Consider the following 18,948-nt stretch of genomic DNA (forward strand, 5'->3'; position numbering starts at 1 on the left):
ATTTACCGAGGCAGCTGATGGATGGCGAGTGGACAGAAACAGAAATTAGTGCCTTGAAAAGCATTCGCGTCATATATGAACACATTATTAGGTATATATTGTACAGTATATTTGATGGATGAAAGAGCTGAAATTGCACTTGAATAAGAGCTGTCAAGCACAGGAAACATTGTGATAGCGTAATGGATACATACGTAAATACATACACTACATACACATACACATACAAATACATGTAGTACATACACATTCACTCAATGCAACATTGTGTTTGGTAGCTTACCTAACATATCAGTGGGAAGCCTGTTCCATTTAAAGGGGACCTATTATACTGTTATTTTTCAGCCCTTTGTATTTAGTTGCGGACTCCTATAGAGCAGCTACACACAATAGCCAGCACACAAAGCTTTATAGTTCTTCCAGAATCTGCACCTGATTGCATCAGATGGATTTCTTTAAATTTCATGTCTGTTTTCCCACCCAAGGCCCTTCTGCAGGCATGTCCACTCCGCTGTGGTTGGTCACACTAGCGACTAAAAGAACTTCCCGTTTGTGCTGCTAGCTGTGAACGGTATACGAGTTGATAAGAAACGGCAAAGTATCTTTTTAAAATATTGGCTTTTAACATACAGCCATATGTGTTGGATCCTGAATCCGATCCGTATGTAGAAACTGTACAGTCCAAAGTTTCTCAAAAAAACAGATTTGCGTAGCATCGATAACATCTAACGTGGCCACGAATTGGGGTAGGAAATGGTTATTAGCAACCATGCGTTCGAGTCTCGCTGACACCGGCCAGAGAGCAGCTTCTCAGTCAGAGTGAAGTGGTCGCTGCGTGGATGGACTCTGCAATGTATTCCAAGTTGTGGCTGTTGATTGCGCTCACATTTATACATCCATGAGGGAGCACGTAAACATGTCTCCTATTGGACAGATAGTCCACCTGTTGGCCTTGTGTGGATATAAAAAAACAGAGCAAAATATGTAATTAGACTTACAACTGCCATAGCGTGATAGAAAAGTTGAAGAACCTGAATATGATTTGTATGACTAATGGTGGGTGTTTGGTACGCAGTTGTCAAGACAGAAACAGAAATAGGCACAATGACGTACAAAGCTTCAGGATTACATATTGTCACTGTAGACACAATTATGTGTCACAAGTGATGGATCTTGCTGAAAGCCTTTCACACAGCGGTGCAGATAATACTATTACTGTAAAGCGAATATCATAGAGAATATTCTGCAAACATCTCACCATTCAGGCCCAAGCAACAGTAGAGTCCACTTTGTTGGGTCACATGGTCCCAACCTGGAGAGCCCAGAAGTCTGAGTTTTTCTCTCAAGAGCTGTCTGATCAGCAAGCATCTTTCCACAATGTGCTTCAATTCTCCTTGCCTGTGGAATTACATTGAAAGCTGTTATATTTTGACCCTATCATGTAGCTAAATAAGGCAACCAATACATTCATTTCAGCACTGGGTTTCATTCTACACCAACTGTCAACTCTGACATTCTTATTTTTGTTGTCAAACCGGAAATTTGATTCATCGCTTGCATTGGGTTTTATTTGCAGATGTACCAAAATAAAGTGTTAGGTGGATGTGTTTCTGTTCATCCTGTGAGTGCAAGAAAGGGTCACGAGTAGCCTACTGGGTGTAGCAGTAGCACAAAGAATGGTTGGAAAATGCAATATGGAAATAGTAATGCAATGCATGGAACAAAAATGTGTAGATAACAAAGGATAAAAAGTAATTACAGTACCATGGACTCACCATTCCACAAGATGAGCCGGGTTACTGAGTATGGTAGAAACCACACGTGCTCCACCTCCAGACACCCGGGTCCACAGAGACTGGGTCAATTTGTCAGCTTGTGAATGAGGAGCAGAGAGGACAGAATTGTGCTTCAATACACACAATAGGTGGCTGACAGCTTCATCTGAACAGGAGAGAAAATGTAAATAAATAAAAATCACTTAAGTTAGTCATAGAATAGGTCTGTAAATATGTTATTTTGAGCCCTATTGAAACAAATTATTGTATATATTTTAGATTATAGAGAGAAGCTTTTCATTTAAGAACCTTGGCCATACAAAAAATAGAAAAACAATTGAAAGAAACTGATGGTGTCACTTCAGTGCTGCACTACTGGCAACCTCACTGTGAAAAAAAAATCATCTTCCAGCCACCTTTTGGCGACTGAGGTGTCATCCTCACTACATTGCTTCAAACTATCATTGTTATAAATCATGCTTTTTCTCTGTTTTTCAAGCATAAACATGGCTAAATGAACTAAAATACTAATCACACATTCAAATTGGGATATGTAGTATTCAGCTCTGGTCAGTAGATGCCAGTAATGTTTCTGTAATGCAGTGGTATCATGGGGGTTGTACCATGAACCCTTTTCATTATTAACCTCTTAGTTTTTTCAAGAAAATATTCAGTAGTGTGGAGAACCGTGCGCTTCCATGTACAGCAGTAAAAAAACATGTGTAGGTTTTTGTTCATTCTTGGTGGCCAGTGTCATTTTTCAACTGTAAAAGTGACCACTGCCATGATTATTAGAGTTACCTTTGTTGTTCATGTTTTTGTCGATTCTCATTGAATAATGTTTGGATTTATTTAAAAACTGCTGTAATGTTTGGTGAAACCTAAAAATGCCAGACCGGATTGCCGGAACAAAAAGGCTTTTATTGCAGGTTTGAATGATCTCACAACAGGCACAATAATCCATAATAAAAACACAGGCTACTCTTTTGGCCGTAACACAAGACAAGCTAAAACTAAACCCCAACGTCACTACCTGTCTTACACATTTATTGAGACAGGTTTTATTTATATCTCTGATTATATCTATGTTACTGGATGCGAAGGTGATTCATGTCTAGAGTGCTCTAACAGTGTTAAAAAACTTACTTAGATGATTGTAAACAGTTTTTCTATGTTCTAATTACTTAAATATTACATTTAGAAAATCTTACTTCACTTATCATGTCAAGTCTGGAACCAATTAACCGAGAGACACAAGTGATTACTGTGTATGTTTAATTAAAAAAGCGGCCCGAAGACCATTTGCGGTCTACTGCAATTACATATTGGTATATTTTTATATTGATGTATACTTTATATACTGTGGCACATTCTAAAACTACAATTACTCAAGAAACAACAGGAAAAAAAGTGCAAAAAGGTTTTATGTTTGGAGAAAGCACTGACATGTAGGCTGTTTTTAAGCAAATACTTAGCATATATGATTGGTATTAACATTTTTTAAATCAAATTAGAAATATCAACTTGGTCCCCTATATACAAATGTAAGTTAAACAAGTCCAAAATATAAATCAACAATTTATATAACAAAAACAGGAACAAACAAGACTTAGTAGTAGTTCTGACCATAGAGTCCAAAACAGTGTGAGAATGACTGAGCACACAGCAGCTCCATGCCCTGTGATGCAAAGTACCAAACAGGCCATGCATCGCGGCCTAAATCCCCAAAGCCTAATGCTGGTGTTGGCAGCAGGAGGAAGGGGAGCAGCCCACGCCTCTGTTGAGAGAGTGCAAGAACAAACACTAGTAATGAACCAAGTGGGAGTGACAAGCTATACTTAGTCTGACAATGGTAATTTGTGTGTAAATTTTCATGTCAGTTACCAAGAAGAGCTGTGCAATCATGACCCATTGATTGTGAGAGAGGGCTGCGCCAGTAGGGTAATGTCCACAAGCTGGCAAAAGAACAACGCTTCGCTCTGGAGCCTCCTGTAGATCCACAAGAAACTTTTCCAAACAAACATCCTTCTGCTCATCATCCCAGTAATAATAGTGACGGATGTCATGGAAGCCTGCGGCCTGGAAGGTCGCTGCCAGTGAATCTGCAGAGAACAATTGTGACGCTTTCTTTCGAGCAAATATTGAAAGATGCACAACTTTGTATTTCCAGGCTTGAAAACAACACTTGTTTTTAAAATGTTTTTAAAAGGGGCTAAAATTGAGTTACCATCACAAGGAAAAGACAGGTAGACTGGTCCATCCCAAGCACTGCTCACATCAAACCAGTGTCTCAAAAGTTCAGCACCAAGACGAACAGCATCAGAAAAAGCAGGAGTATGCACACTTAACACCTACAATAGAAAGAATTAAGATACATGCTGTACTTCTAATGTTTAAATACTCAATAATCACAGATTGATATGCATTGATTTCCCAGGTGATAGCACTGATTCATCTAAATACACACCCTGTTCTCCAAAACAGCTTTGCAGTTTTTGCCCAAAGCAGCCTCTGTGGCTCGCCTGCAGAACTCTGCCTGAGCAGAAGGACATTGAGTCTCTGGATGCAGGGTGGGGTCGCTCCTTAACTGCTGCTTGATTTTCTCAACAAGACGCATTTTAAATGTCCGCCCATCTTCGCCAAAATACTCTATGAAAAAAAGAAAATATTATCAAGCACCAATATACACACAATAACCTGCATGGAAGGCTTTCTAGATCTTCCAGATTCTGCACCTATTCCAGCTGTATTTTCTTTGCTTTCCAAAAGTTTTAATTTATTCCACGCATGGTCCGCCTCTGGGCATGATCACTTCACTGCGACACTCCCAAGCGTTTCTGAAGACTTACAGACTACTGCCGTACTCCAATTTCTAATTTTGTCGAGATAGGAGTTGATAATAAATGAATAAACCCACTTGAAAAGTGGTTTGGAGCTACTGGTAGTTTTTTGTGGGACTACCGGTGTTTAAAAAACTCGGACAGGCATAAAAGCTATGAGCACCTCCAGCCATTTTTGAGCTTGTAACTTGCATCTCCCCCTGTCTGCACACTCTATAATGCTACACAGACAACTGCTTGTGCTACACACAATAAACATTGTTAGGACACTTGTTAATATTGTTGCTTCCAGCGTGCCCTTCTGACTCTTCAACATGGCCAAATAATTTTGGAAAGCAACAGTTTGGCACATAGTCCAGCTTTGCCCATATTTTCCTCTTGCTGGCCCAAAATCACCAACTCCAACCAAAATACTGAAAGACACTTTACAGAAGAATGGAGTTGAACAAAAGCAAGCAAACAGAGCAAAAGATACACCAAAATACAACATTAATTCGTCAATACACAGTCAAAACACGAGAAGAAGCGGGGCGGGACACAGCAGCCAGGTATAAAAAGTCAGACATTAAAAACAGATTTAAAGAGGTGTTTTTTGGGGGGCTCACTTCCAAATGCACAAACCTCATTATGTGAAACTTGCATCATTTAACACAGGGGTCTCAAACTCAATTTACCTGGGGGCCACCAGAGCTAGGTTCTGGGTGAAGCCGGGCCGCGTCAGAAAAAACCCAAAACGCATTTATTAAAAACTGGGAAAAAAATCAATAAAAAAACTGTCTTCAATGCTTTTGCTTCTGCTATACCCTACACTTTTTCAGTAACACTTTGCTTTGAACTTTGAACTTTGCTTTTTTCTTTGAACACTTTGGTTCCGGTTTTCCACACCAAAATATCTGATAAAACATTCCACTGTTCTCAAATATCTCAATTTTTATTTTTCTATACACAAAATAAGATAAAAAATAATAAACAAATTAATAATAAAGACAATAAATTAATCAATCAGTAATAAATAAGAAAATAATAATAAAACAGCAAATAAGAAAAACGTAAGAAACCACATACAGTTGGTAGAGAAATATTTTTTTTCAGATTCAAATGTACAGTATTAACAGTTATTTAACCTTTAACATGAACATTAATGAAAATTAATAATTTTACCCAATTAGCAAGTTAGCATCGTACTCAGTTCCATCTGGGAGCAGCGTCGTAACTTTAACAACATGTTTGATGAGATGCTTTATCTTGACGTGCATTTTCCGTTTTATTCCAAATAATTTCCTGCATTTTATTTGTACCCAGCGTCATAAGCCTTCATGGCTTTAGCTTCATTGCTAATCCAAAGCAAAACAGGGTAAAAGTATGGGCGGGGCAAAATCATGTTGTGTCCGGTGTGCACACTGCTTTAAGCTGTCATTTCAACATTAAACTTTGGTATCAAGGTGGGGGCCTCAAACTAGTATCTCACGGGCCGCATTTGGCCCGCGGGCCGCGAGTTTGAGACCCCTGATTTAACACAATAATACAACATTCTAACTACATTTATAGGTCAGAAAAGAGGAAAAAGCATACTAGGTGTCCTTTAAAAAAAGAGAGCTAGTGTCGGCCCAAGACAAGAATAGCACATTCACACTCAGTGAACACCTGTTTTAAACAGATTGACTCAGTATTTGCACAGGTGCAGCAGGAAAGTAAAAAAAATATTTTAAGCACATTGGCATTGTCCCTGTGTGTGCATACAGTTATTTCAAAGTACACTGTATTGCTCAGATGAGCAAACTCACCTCTCCCCGCCAGGTAAACTTTGTCCGAGTGTGTGTCCTTTCTGAAGGTGCAGAGTAATGACGTTTCAGGGCTGACACCAGCGTCTTGAGAGGCGGATGGGTCACTTCCTGGGTCTTCTCCGGGCTTGACCCATTTTTTATCAAGGCCACAGCCCGCTCGGCTCATCTTGAGTCCCACCTGCAGAGATTAGTCTGCTGTCCACCAGGCTTTTGTTTGGAGGACAGTTGCCAGGTGACAGCCCACCAACATAAACTGTCACCCAGGTAACACAGACGGGATGCAGTGTGCTTGAGTGTTCATCTTACATTCATAACATTTCACACGATACAACCTACGGCATGTTTCTGTGGAAGGTGATGGAGTGCAAATGCTGTTAACTGAGCACACATACTCTTCCAGATAATGATGAAGACCTTTCAGCTTCCCTGCAGTGTAGCACTTATCATTTTACACAAAAAAAAAAAACAGTGGGGAATTTACAAAGGGCTTTGGAGGAAGTAATTTCTTGGAGGAAGATAATTCAGAGCAGTGACTGAAAACTCCAATGAAATCTATTTTGGTGGAGGAAAAGAAGCCAAGGGCATTGGGTGTCTGAAGCAAATCACTACACTAGGTGGCAGTAGAAGCAGCATAATACAATGGTATACACCTGTAGTCCAGGGGTGGGCAAATATTTTGATTCATTGGCCGCATTTAGATAACAAAATTGTCCTCTGGGCCAGAACATATTTAACACACACACACTATTTTATGCTTATAAATTTCCTTGAATTATTTGTATAATTTTATCTGTAAATGTTTCTGCCTTTCATTAGTGGCAGTTTTTGCTCATATGTTATAGCATGATTGAAGAAGACAGCAGGGGGGTTGTAGCTACAGTTCTATTTTAAGTCATAGTTGTATATAATTATATATACATGTTGTGCCGACTCTGCGGGGGTCACACATGCAAACACTGTTCACATTGCTTTTTTTTAAATTTATTTTTCAATGCAATACAAACATCATGGTATTCTACACATACCACATAGCAATTCCCCAGACCTTGAACAGAGCTGAAAGAGGTGTAGCTCAAAAGATTTTTTGGGAGTTTGGGTTTTTTTTTCTGTGACTTCTTAGTTTTTTTTGGTGCCAGCTCCTTGATGGGCTCTAAAAACTTTTTTTTTCTGTCTCTCTCTCTCTCAAAGACCAGCGCTGTGTCCTCCATTTAGATGAGAGCAGGAACATGGAACACTAAATGCACTGTCAGAAACAATGACTATTATTTTAACATTTCATTTCTTAATAACTAATGCCTTCATTGTTTTCCAGTAAAAGGTAAACTAATGAATTACTAATTCCAAAGGTGAAGTGTGGCATGATATCTCTGAATGTGGCTTCAGTCACAACTGTTCACTACTACTACTTCACAGGGAACTAAATGGCAAATCAATGAACACCTCCCAATGGCACACACTCTGCAAAGATTGATTATGGAGAATTACTGTTATTAATTGAAATACCTTTTTGGAAAAAATAACTGACTAACTAGTAACTAATTAATCAACAATTAATTCGCCCAACACTGAAGATATGTCATACTTTACATTGCACACTAATAGAAATCTGTTGAGATCAATTGAACAAATGTTCTTCTGAACGTTTTATTGGCGAAAAAATCCAAAGTGGTGATTTTCAATAGTCACATTATCATTTAAAGACAGGAGCATTTAGTGAAATGACTAATTAAATAGTTCACAGGCCAAAATAGTGACACCAGAATTAAATATTACACTGAACAGACTTTACATTTGTGCAATTAAACTAACATTCCTAAATGGACTGTGAAAAGAGTTTATTAAATTACAAAGTTTATAACAGACAGTGTGTATCATAAATAGATAACTTACTATATGATATTGTGCAAATGTTTTTTTTTTTTTGTTTTTTTGCGTTTTTACAGTTTGCAAACACAAACAACCATACAAAATGTTCCTTTTAGTTTGCAAGTAAATTTGTGATTAAAGGGAAACTGCTATTTTGGGGGGGAATTTTACACATCGTTCACAATCCTTATGTGAAACAAGAACACATATTTCTTTCCTTTTTCTGTGCCTCCTAGCGTAAGAAAACGAGTTAATAAGAGGTATCTAACAATGGACACGGTAAATACCTATTTTGAAAACATAAAATATATAACTGACTTGTTTATTAATCAAGCTACAATGTTTTTTTTGTAGCAGCTAACATGAAAAACTATATTTGTCTGACGGATAGCATACGTATGTGAAATCAATGCGCCTAGGAAAGACGTTTTGTCTGCAACTATTACATGTTATCATCAGTGTACATGTTAATGCTTGATCACATGTATCAGACAATGCAACGTTATTAAAGGGTTTTTTTTAGATGACTTCCCAGTCAAAATATGTGTATCCCAATGATGTGCATTGTTAGCTAGATCATTTTAACTCATTTTCTTGTATTATAATGCACAGAAAAGGGAAATAAATGTGTTCATGTTTGACATCAGGGTTGTGAATGATGGGCAAAATTCCCAAAAAGTGCAGTTCCCCTTTAAGTTAACTTAATTCTACTGAAGTAAATCTCACTCTATGTCCATGATGCCATATGTCAGCAGCTGTCCAAGCAAGCGGTATCGCCACATTGTTCAGACAGTATCAGCCATCTCAGTGCTGGACCTCACTGTCCTCTTGGGAGCATCCTCCTTGGCTGCTTGGATTCACATTGTCTTCAATGAGTCACTTGACTTCAGCAATGTGACATTTTGCAGACCTCATCCGTCTTTTTCCTGCAATATGAAGCTGCAAAAAGATACACACACACACCATTAACAACTGTGTAGTCCTTCAAAAAACATCACAATAGATTGTTGTCTGTTATTTCTGGTCCATTCCACAAACACTTGATTGAATATCATTTGGACTTGTTGGACAGTTGGACTTGTTCTTCAAGAGGCTTCACCCAACGTAAGTAAACATTTTGGTGACTTTTGAAATGATGAAAGACATGCAACTCGATTTGGACTCTGAAATCAGTGACTCGGGACCTGACTGATGACTTCAAAATACTTGAGATTTTCACCTTATTGAGTAAAACGTGCCCCCATCGAAGTATTCAACTAAAGTGAACATTTCCAGCAAAACACACAAAAAAAACCCACACTGAATGCTACTGACTTATTCAATCCCAGCCATTTTTCATAAGCCGCCCCTCTCTATACTCGCCATTTTTCATGATTTTGACTGTTTTTTCAAGACCTGGTTTATATACCAAAAGAAAGATTGATTGAAAGATCTCATCTTTCAGTCTCTCAGTAATCAGTAGTAGAACATAGGTAAGTTTCAGCAAAATATCAGTCCTTAACAAAAAATGGAGAAAAAAGATGCATTCCACTTTGACACAAATGTAAGCCATACAGTGAAGAAAATAAGTATTTGAACACCCTGCTATTTTGCTATTTCTCCCACTTAGAAATCATGGAGGGGTCTGAAATTTTCATCGTAGGTGCATGTCCACTGTGAGAGAGATAAACTAAAAAGAAAAATCCAGAAATCACAATGCATGATTTTTTAACAATTTATTTGTGTGATACAGCTGCAAATAAGTATTTGAACACCTGAGAAAATGAATGTTAATATTTGGTACAGTAGCCTTTGTTTGCTATTACAGAGGTCAAACGTTTCCTGTAGTTTTTCACCAGGTTTGCACACACTGCAGGAGGGATCTTGGCCCACTCCTCCACACAGATCTTCTCTAGATCAGTCAGGTTTCTGGGCTGTCGCTGAGAAACACGGAGTTTGAGCTCCCTCCAAAGATTTTCGATTGGGTTCAGGTCTGGAGACTGGCTGGGCCATGCTAGAACCTTGATATGCTTCTTACGGAGCCACTCCTTGGTTTTCCTGGCTGTGTGCTTCGGGTCGTTGTCGTGTTGGAAGACCCAGCCACGACCCATCTTCAATGCTCTGACAGAGGGAAGGAGGTTGTTCCCCAAAATCTCACAATACACGGCCCCAGTCATCCTCTCTTTAATGCAGTGCACTCGTCCTGTCCCATGTGCAGAAAAACACCCCCAAAGCATGATGCTACCACCCCCATGCTTCACAGTAGGGATGGTGTTCTTCGGATTGTACTCTTCATTCTTCTTCCTCCAAACACGCTTATTGGAATTATGACCAAAAAGTTCTATTTTGGTCTCATCTGACCATAAAACTTTCTCCCATGACTCCTCTGTATCATCCAAATGGTCATATGCAAACTTAAGACGGGCCTTGACATGTGCTGGTTTAAGCAGGGGAACCTTTCGTGCCATGCATGATTTCACATCATGACGTCTTAGTGTATTACCTACAGTAACCTTGGAAACGGTGGTCCCAGCTCTTTTCAGGTCATTGACCAAGTCCTGTCGTGTAGTTCTGGGCTGATTCCTCACCTTTCTTAGAATCATTGAGACCCCACGAGGTGATATCTTGCATGGGGCTCCACTCCGATTGAGATTGACCGTCATGTTTAGCTTCTTCCATTTTCTAATGATAGCTCCAACAGTGGACCTTTTTTCACCAAGCTGCTTGGTAATTGCTCCGTAGCCCTTTCCAGCCTTGTGGAGGTGTACAATTTTGTCTCTGGTGTCTTTGGACAGCTCTTTGGTCTTCGCCATGTTACAAGTTAAAGTCTTACTGATTGTATGGGGTGGACAGGTGTCTTTATGCAGCTAACGACCTCAAACAGGTGCATCTGATTCAGGATGATACATGGAGTGCAGGTGGACTTCTAATGGGCAGACTAACAGGTCTTTCAGGGTCAGAATTCTAGATGATACACAGGTGTTCAAATACTTATTTGCAGCTGTATCACACAAATAAATTGTTAAAAAATCATGCATTGTGATTTCTGGATTTTTCTTTTTAGTTTATCTCTCTCACAGTGGACATGCACCTACGATGAAAATTTCAGACCCCTCCATGATTTCTAAGTGGGAGAAATAGCAAAATAGCAGGGTGTTCAAATACTTATTTTCTTCACTGTATATATTGAGCTAAAATGTACAATGATACCATAACATAAACAACACAAAACAATGTTGTTTTACATGAAAATAACAATTTCTATTTACAAATATAACACCATGAATTATTTACATTTTTCACATTTGCAACTGAACTGTAACCTTCTTCGCACAACACGGTGAGATGCCTTTTCACTTGGTTGCTGTGCAGTGTGTATTTCAGATGTCAGTCGCATTTAGATAAGTGTGCAACAATTGTTTTACCTGTCAAAGTATGTTGGCCTTCTTAAAGAGCAAACACTGTTGATACCAGTACTCTGACGGTTTCCTTGCGCTGTATTTTTTTTTGCTAATTACTGTAAGCATCCCTCAGTCCTACATTCTTATACGTAAGTTCACTATTGTTTTGCTACCGTCATGCCCACTGCATACGCCTGTTCACGATGACTCACACTACGCAACTCTTAAAAGGCTTCAGACAAATGGATGTATGTCCATCCATCAAGTTTGAAGATGACCATGAACAACATAAATTGTGTCAAAGAATGTCTGTGGAAAGAAATATGACATTTGTGTGTGATTTGTTAAAATGGAAAGGATAAATGGACACTTATAGAGCAGCGACACACGATAACCACACAAGGCTTTATAGTTCTTCCAGAAGCTGCACCTATTCAGCTGTATTTCTTTGGATTTCATGGTTCCAGCCAAAACGGCCTGTTTTAATGTATTCATCCACAGCAGGCTAAAATGTCGGCTTTTAACATATACCCATATGTGTTGGATCCCGAATCAGATCCGGAAGTAGAGACCGGACAGTCTGAAGTTTCTCAAGAAAAGAGGTTACTTCAGGACGTCTCTCAATGGTAAGTAGCTTTAGCATTTTAGCGTTTCTACAGAATCGGTAACCAAATGTGGTCACTAATTGTGGTGGGAAACGGCTATTAGCAAACCCGCTCCCTGTATGCAAGCCCTTTTGTTCCTTTACTTATAAATTGTTATTTCCTGCTTTCTCAGTCCACACGACCAAATAACGTTGGAAAGGCGTCGCCTAGCCTAACTACATACAAGCCTATGTTCACAAAACAGTCCAGTGTGAAATGCCGTTGACAGATTAAAATGTATTTCTTTTGCTGTTAGGGAATCAGGAACTCCAACCACTTGTGCCTGATGGTGGCGTCTTTAGGAATTGGAAATAAATGTGGCTTTGCTAGCAATTAAACAGAGTAGTAGAGCCTGGGGGAGGGCAGAGCGCTTATCTGGCTTACAGACACGCCCATATAAGGAAATCCGCCACCAAACAAAGACACAAGGATTGGGAAACCTCAACTATGTGGAAACATGTAGTTGGATAAATACTAGTTTTGATGTACATATAGTAGCCAGGTAGCCAGGATGTAAATGAAACTGGTATAAGGAGCTTTAACTATCTAATCTAATCAGTCTAACTAAATGAGTGGGGAGCCAGATTCAAGTCACGGCTGTAGAAATTGAGAGCATATGTTAAAAAAATGTGACTCTCCTTAAACACTTTGGCTACCTGATTTGCAAGTCAAAACCAAAACACACAGCATATGTTACTAGGAATGCTCCGATTCCAATCTTCCATGAGTCAGATCGACCGATACTGAGCACATGAATTAACGTAAAATTTTTCAATTTATTCATGGTGAGTGTTATTTTTCAGAGGCGCCGTTTGACAATTCTAACGGGTCTTGATAAATAGATAATTGTTAAGAAACAAACATTTGCCTTCTTTTTTGCCTTTATTTGTGTGAAACAATTTTGTACTATTTGACACAAATATGGGTAATACAAATACATGGGAAATAAACTGTTAAATAAAATAATATATGTGCCCTGCGATTGGCTGGCAAACAGTCCAGGGCGCACCCCGTCTTTTGCCTGAAGACAGCTGGGATAGGCTCCAGCATGTCCCGGGCCCTCTTGAGGAAAAGCGGTACAGAAAATTGATGGATGGACCATAAATATTCTTATTAAACAGAATAAACTGAATTAATTCAGTTTCCAGATTCCAGGGGTTTCTACCAGTCTAACAGCTGTTATAGACCTGTTAATTTTTTTTTTATGACAACATTTAAATTGTACACTCTTTTATTTACCAGGTTGATCTCCACTCAAACAGTGTAGCCATCTTTATGGTCATCTGTCATTATACAAAAGCATTCAAATCTGAATTAAGCATCCGTCCAACCATTTTCTTTGCCATTTATCCGCATTAGGGTCGCAGGGGTATGCTGGAACCTATCACAACTGACTTTGGGCGAGCAGTGTGGGTTACACCCTGGACTGGTCGCCAGCCAATCACAGGGCACATATAAACAAACAACCATTCACACTCACATTCATACATATGAACAATTTGCAGCTGCCAATTAACCTAGCATGTTTTTGAAATGTGAGAGGAAACCGGCAACAAATGGCTCTTGGAGCATTTATTCAGATGGACATTGATACTCACGGCCCTCCTCACAACTAGCAAAGTTTATTGATCTCTCAGAGCTTGACGTCATTGCAATGCAGAGGATTATAATAGGTACCAATGTGTATTAGAAGCATGGACAAAATCGAGCCTTGATGCTGGAATTTAGGCACTTTAAAAGGCCCTGCTCCTGGGAACACGTTTTGTGTGTCTGTCGCTTTGCTGCCAATAAACTGCATTTGTCTCCACCATAAGTGCTACTCTGTGATGCAGATACAATGTAACAGATGCAACATATCACATACAACAGCGTGACATTACCCAGAAAGAAAATCAATCGTTACTTTTCCACACTATTTTATCTCAAGAGACAAAAACAAACCACTGCATCTTCCATCACAATTCCGGGGGGAAATTCCAGAGGCCTGTGAGACCTTAAATAAATTGCTGTCGGTGTTCAATAATGTGCTCTGTACTTGAGTTTAATATACAAAAAAAAGCACATTTTGTTAGATTTGTTGACACCCTGTGCTTTCTGAGGTTATCGGTATAAAGAACATTCAAACCATTGATAGCAAAATTGATAAAATCACAAGTTGATGAAGCGTAAAAAACTAAGCCTCAAAACATTGCTTGTCATTAGCATGGTGCTTACGTGACAGACTGTGTGGGATGTTGGCAATGTTGATAAGGGTTGCGTTGATACTGTATACGTGCTTGCATTTCTCTGTAAACAAGTATTGAGAATGCCCTCCGTGTGAAATGTAGCCTCTCACCCGTCAGCATGTTTACTATTAAAAAAAAAAACAACTTAGCTGTTAGTAACTTGGATCTGATTAAAGTCACATTTGCAGCAGATAATGTTGGAGACAAAAGTTTTGGAAGTGAACCAAAATATTTTATAAGATTCATCTAAAACAGTATTTAAAAATGCTAATAAAGAATTGATATACTGAGACCTTAGACAGCACAACATGGTGGTTATAAGCATTTATGGTTCTTATACGAATGAAATCCTGAATAATTCGTTTGTTTTCCACTCCAGAGCTCCATGAAGCTCCTTAAATGTATTTTTTTTACATGCACCATGTCTCTTATTTTTATTGTTTATATCTGTACATTCTGTACAAGGAAGATGCATGTAAAAGGAGGCAAAATATATGTAACATACTTGAGTAAATATTGAAAATGAAGAATCTTCCTTGCACAAAACTGTGTGACAGATTTATGAATTTGAATAAATTACGGATTTTATCAAGTTAAATGTTAAATGCACTGTCCCTCTTCAACTACAAATTACACTCCAAATTTAATCGATTTATTTTGAGCTGTACAAGGTCACCTGAAGATTTAATCATTTATAACTTACAAAACTTACCATTATCGTACTGTAGGAAATATGATTAAGAGACTCAATGTAGGCTTACTATCTGATTAGTTGCTTTTTTTATGAAATGGAATTAAAAAATGTATTAAGGCTTCATAACATACAAACAAACATGTAATCTATTAAGAATTTATTAACCCTAAACCATCGTATCCTTGTTATAATTTGCCTCATTATTCACAAGTGCCAAGTTTGAGGTGAACATGACTCCAATAACATGCAGTTCAATTTCATGTGTGGTAAACAGCCCCCACGGTTAATTGAACAGAACGTCCTGTGCATAAATGATAACGATTTATCTGCAGCGTTGGGTGTTGGGCAGGGTCCAACGACGCCCCATGACTGTGTGATATGTACCATAAAGCTCACTGTGTTGGGCTACTTTCCGGTCAACTATGCTTTCTTCATCACATACTAGGCAGTAACACTGACCAACAAAACACAACATTAGTAATATAGTATTTTAATAAAGACCGAGCGTACCGAATTGAAAATTGTATGTCTTTTTAATTACTGATGTGTGTTATACTGTATCCTTGACTGTGCAGAAAGTAGAAAATAAATAACATGTAGACTTAAAACAATTATACTAATCATGAAGACATTTGAGGCTATAATGAATCTTATTTTTGTTTGCTTGAGCCATGCTCAACCAAGCACAAAGTATGTGTAAGTGTAGTAAATGACATGAAGTGGATTTTCCCACTTTATTACTTGTCACTTCCATCTATCACATGATACTCTGACAATGTGACACATTAAGAGAACATCGCTCAGCTGCTCTGATGTGTACAAATGTATACTGCTCAAAAAAATAAAGGGAACACTACAATAACACTACCTTGATTTGAATGAATGAAATATTATTTTTTGAATAATTGGTTCTTTACATAGTTGAACGTGCCGACAACAAAATCACAACAATTATCAATGAAAATTCAATTTATTAACTCATCGAAGTCTGAATTTGGAGTCACACTGAATATAAAAGTGGACAAGCTGTCCATCTGTTGTCGATTACTTTTGCACAACAGCATTTGAAATTGGTTGTCAATCTGTTGTTTTCTAAATGGACAGTTCGATTTCACAGAAATGACTGAGTTGGAGTTACATTGTGTTGTTTTTGAGCAGTGTATATTCATTGCTATGGCAGGCCAGCGTTTGTGTTTAGAACAAGCATTAAGCATCAGCATTCAGAGCCAAGTGTATCAATTTCTGAAAAAAACGAAAAAACTTACAATTTGGGTTCAGGTTGTGACAAATCACTGAACAGTGTGTTGCCATTGGACGGAAGGGGAATAGGTGAAGCCTCTTCGCTTTTGTTGCTCCCTTGAGAACTGGCCAGGCTACCAGTTGCTGTTTTGTGGAAAGAGCCTGCCAGCCCCGACTCGGTTTGCCATGGAAAGCAGGAGCATCGAGTTCTCAGTTCTTTGTAGAACGTATTTAGCCACAGGGTTGACAGCCATGGGCAACCCAGAAGGTTCTTGAAAGCAGTGCGGAACTCTGGGCTGCGGCAGTAGATGATGGGATTGAGTCCAGAGTTGACGTAGCCCAGCCAGTTTAAGAGTCTGAATATCCTCTCTGATGGAATGTTTCGGTCAAAAGCATTGATGATGTTGGCGACGAAGAACGGCAACCAGCACACAGTGAAGGTTCCCATGATGATACCCAGTGTTTTTAGGGCTTTGTGTTCTTTAACAAGCAATAACCGCGATGGTCTTCGCTTGACGCCCTTCCTTCCCGTGGTGCTGTTGCATGCACCATGGCTCATGCATTCCGACTGGAGGACATTGTTGTGGTTGGAAGCTACTTGCATTTGCAAAGTCGGACATTGCTTGAAGCGCATTCTATTCTTATCAATTAGCTGTACCTGCTGCTTCGCTATTAGGAAGACCTTTGCGTACACAAAGATCATTATGAAGAGAGGAATGTAAAAAGACACTGTAGAAGATACAATGGCGTAGGCCCGGTTGGTAACGAAGTCACAGCAAGTGGGGACATCGTAGCACATCCTGGCTTCATACTCGTCATCAGCACGCCAGTATCCTTTCATAATTGGCACAAATGAGATTAAGGCGGAAACAAGCCACACTAAACAAACGATTGCCCTGGCACGCCACTTACACAGCAGAACCTGGTGTCTGAGTGGCCTCGTAATGGCTATGTAGCGGTCCACAGCGATCACACAGAGTGTCTCGATGCTTGCAGTCACACACAAGACATCCACTGAAGTCCAGAAATCACATGAGATTTCATCCAGCTGCCAGTTGCCCGTCAAAACAATGGTGGCTCCCAGGGGCACCACCAGGACCCCCATGATGAGGTCAGCGCACGCCAAAGACATGATGAAGATGTTTGTTGTCGTCTGGAGCTGGGAAGTAGACGCGATAGCGATGATGACCAGCAGGTTTCCCGCCACTATAATGGCGATGACAGTGACCAAGACGAGGAGGATCCAGGATCCCTCAGCAGGGTGGTAGGGGGAGGTGATGTTCTCTGAAGCAGACACTAACGTGCTAAGGTTGTCATCCATTATTCACCAGCTCAGTCACTAGAAGTTTAGCATCAACTTTTTTTCCTAAAAAGTCTTAAAATGTGATAATTGCTCACAAAGAACTCGTGTTCTTACATGTCTCGCCTCTGGAGAGTTGCATGACCGCACTAAGACTTCAGCCCAGAATTCCCACGCTTCCATAGATGAGGGCTTCTTAGTGGAGTCGACATGTTCTCTGAAACAATATGAGTTCACAGAGCTGGTGAAAAAAAAAAAAAAAAAGTTATCCCTATCCACAGGATGTCTTCTGCGACTATCTACAACTCCTACACTTTGATAATGATGGAGAACAGTGACGCTGTGGCAAGAAGTGCATCAGAGTGAGGGCCCACCTTTTTCTTTTCTTCTCGCTCTCTCACTCTTCCTCCCTCTCTCCCTCTCAGCTGTCTATGGGTGTACTGGCCGAGGGGAGGAGTTGAACTGAGTGAGTGCTGTCCTGTGTGCAGAAACCAAACATGCATTAGTGGCAGTGACAAGAGGCAAGCTACAAATGCAGGCACCAAGATGAACATCCATAGCTGCGCACACCGCCACACTACACTTGTTAACCTATTAAGTGTATCTGTCATCTGACTGGGTCAACAGTCAGATAGCCTGTGTCTGATTTTGAAAGGGAGTATATGTTGCTTGGTAAAATCAGACTCCATTTGCAATCATTAGATGATGTGAAAATAATACAAGATTGAACAGTTTGTTCAGAGCAACATGAACAAACCTGATTCTACTATAAATATGCAAGTTCAGTACATTTCCGTGATTATGTACTGTATCATTTACAAAAATGAGCAATGGACTTGCAGTGCATATTGTGCCTATTTCGTATTTGTATTTCTCTCGGGGATTAATCAAGTATCTATCTTTCCAACATGTGACTTAAAACAATGGTTCTGGTTTGATGGTGGTTGATTATTTTTGTAGGTCAGCAGTGCACACGCCACATACTATATTGTCATTTCTGCAACTCGCTTTGCAAGATGTTTGTTAAAAGATTAATGGTGACTGGGGTCGCCAGAGGGAGAGGTAGAGAAAAACCTATCTATCTATCTACCTATCTATCTATTTGCTCTATATGTTGTTTTGAAGTCCTCGCAATCTCAAGTTTGTGAAATGGTCAAATTGTTTTCCCTCACATTGCAACAACTATTATGCAGTGATTGTT

The 18,948-nt window shown here is 39.4% G+C and overlaps 2 protein-coding genes across 2 annotated transcripts; both read right to left on the minus strand.

Moving 5' to 3' along the window:
- Positions 1–646: 646 nt before the first annotated feature.
- Positions 647–6,565, minus strand: got1l1 (glutamic-oxaloacetic transaminase 1 like 1). The gene is made up of 8 exons (XM_058069949.2): positions 6,400–6,565; positions 4,243–4,424; positions 4,003–4,126; positions 3,660–3,877; positions 3,402–3,552; positions 1,776–1,941; positions 1,259–1,398; positions 647–951 (listed from the first exon to the last, which is right to left on the minus strand). The coding sequence occupies exons 1-8, from the start codon at positions 6,563–6,565 to the stop codon at positions 815–817; spliced, it is 1,284 nt and encodes a 427-aa protein (XP_057925932.2). The 3' UTR covers positions 647–814.
- A 777-nt stretch (positions 6,566–7,342) lies between these two features.
- On the minus strand, positions 7,343–18,169 carry adrb3a (adrenoceptor beta 3a). Its single transcript, XM_078789784.1, has 3 exons — positions 17,865–18,169; positions 16,474–17,743; positions 7,343–9,204 (listed from the first exon to the last, which is right to left on the minus strand). Exons 1-3 carry the CDS (start codon positions 17,887–17,889, stop codon positions 9,177–9,179), a joined length of 1,323 nt encoding a protein of 440 aa, XP_078645910.1. The 5' UTR covers positions 17,890–18,169; the 3' UTR covers positions 7,343–9,176.
- Positions 18,170–18,948: the final 779 nt, after the last annotated feature.

Source organism: Doryrhamphus excisus, linkage group LG3, assembly GCF_037039965.1.
Source record: "Doryrhamphus excisus strain RoL-2023G ecotype Guam linkage group LG3, RoL_Dexc_Guam_v1.1, whole genome shotgun sequence".
NCBI lineage: Eukaryota > Metazoa > Chordata > Actinopteri > Syngnathiformes > Syngnathidae > Doryrhamphus > Doryrhamphus excisus.

What these genes read in the sequence shown, in the direction of transcription:
- got1l1 (XM_058069949.2), bottom strand. Translation starts at nt 6,565, where the DNA reads ATGAGCCGAGCGGGCTGTGGCCTTGATAAAAAATGGGTCAAGCCCGGA. An exon ending in AAGCTGTTTTGGAGAACAGG is followed by an intron (nt 4,127 to 4,242) that starts GTGTGTATTTAG and finishes TTTCTATTGTAG; the next exon opens with GTGTTAAGTGTGCATACTCC. An exon ending in TGATTGCACAGCTCTTCTTG is followed by an intron (nt 3,553 to 3,659) that starts GTAACTGACATG and finishes CTCTCTCAACAG; the next exon opens with AGGCGTGGGCTGCTCCCCTT.
- adrb3a (XM_078789784.1), bottom strand. Translation starts at nt 17,889, where the DNA reads ATGCAACTCTCCAGAGGCGAGACAT. An exon ending in ACTCTCCAGAGGCGAGACAT is followed by an intron (nt 17,744 to 17,864) that starts GTAAGAACACGA and finishes TTAGCACGTTAG; the next exon opens with TGTCTGCTTCAGAGAACATC. An exon ending in TCACAACCTGAACCCAAATT is followed by an intron (nt 9,205 to 16,473) that starts GTAAGTTTTTTC and finishes ATCTTTTTGCAG; the next exon opens with CTTCATATTGCAGGAAAAAG.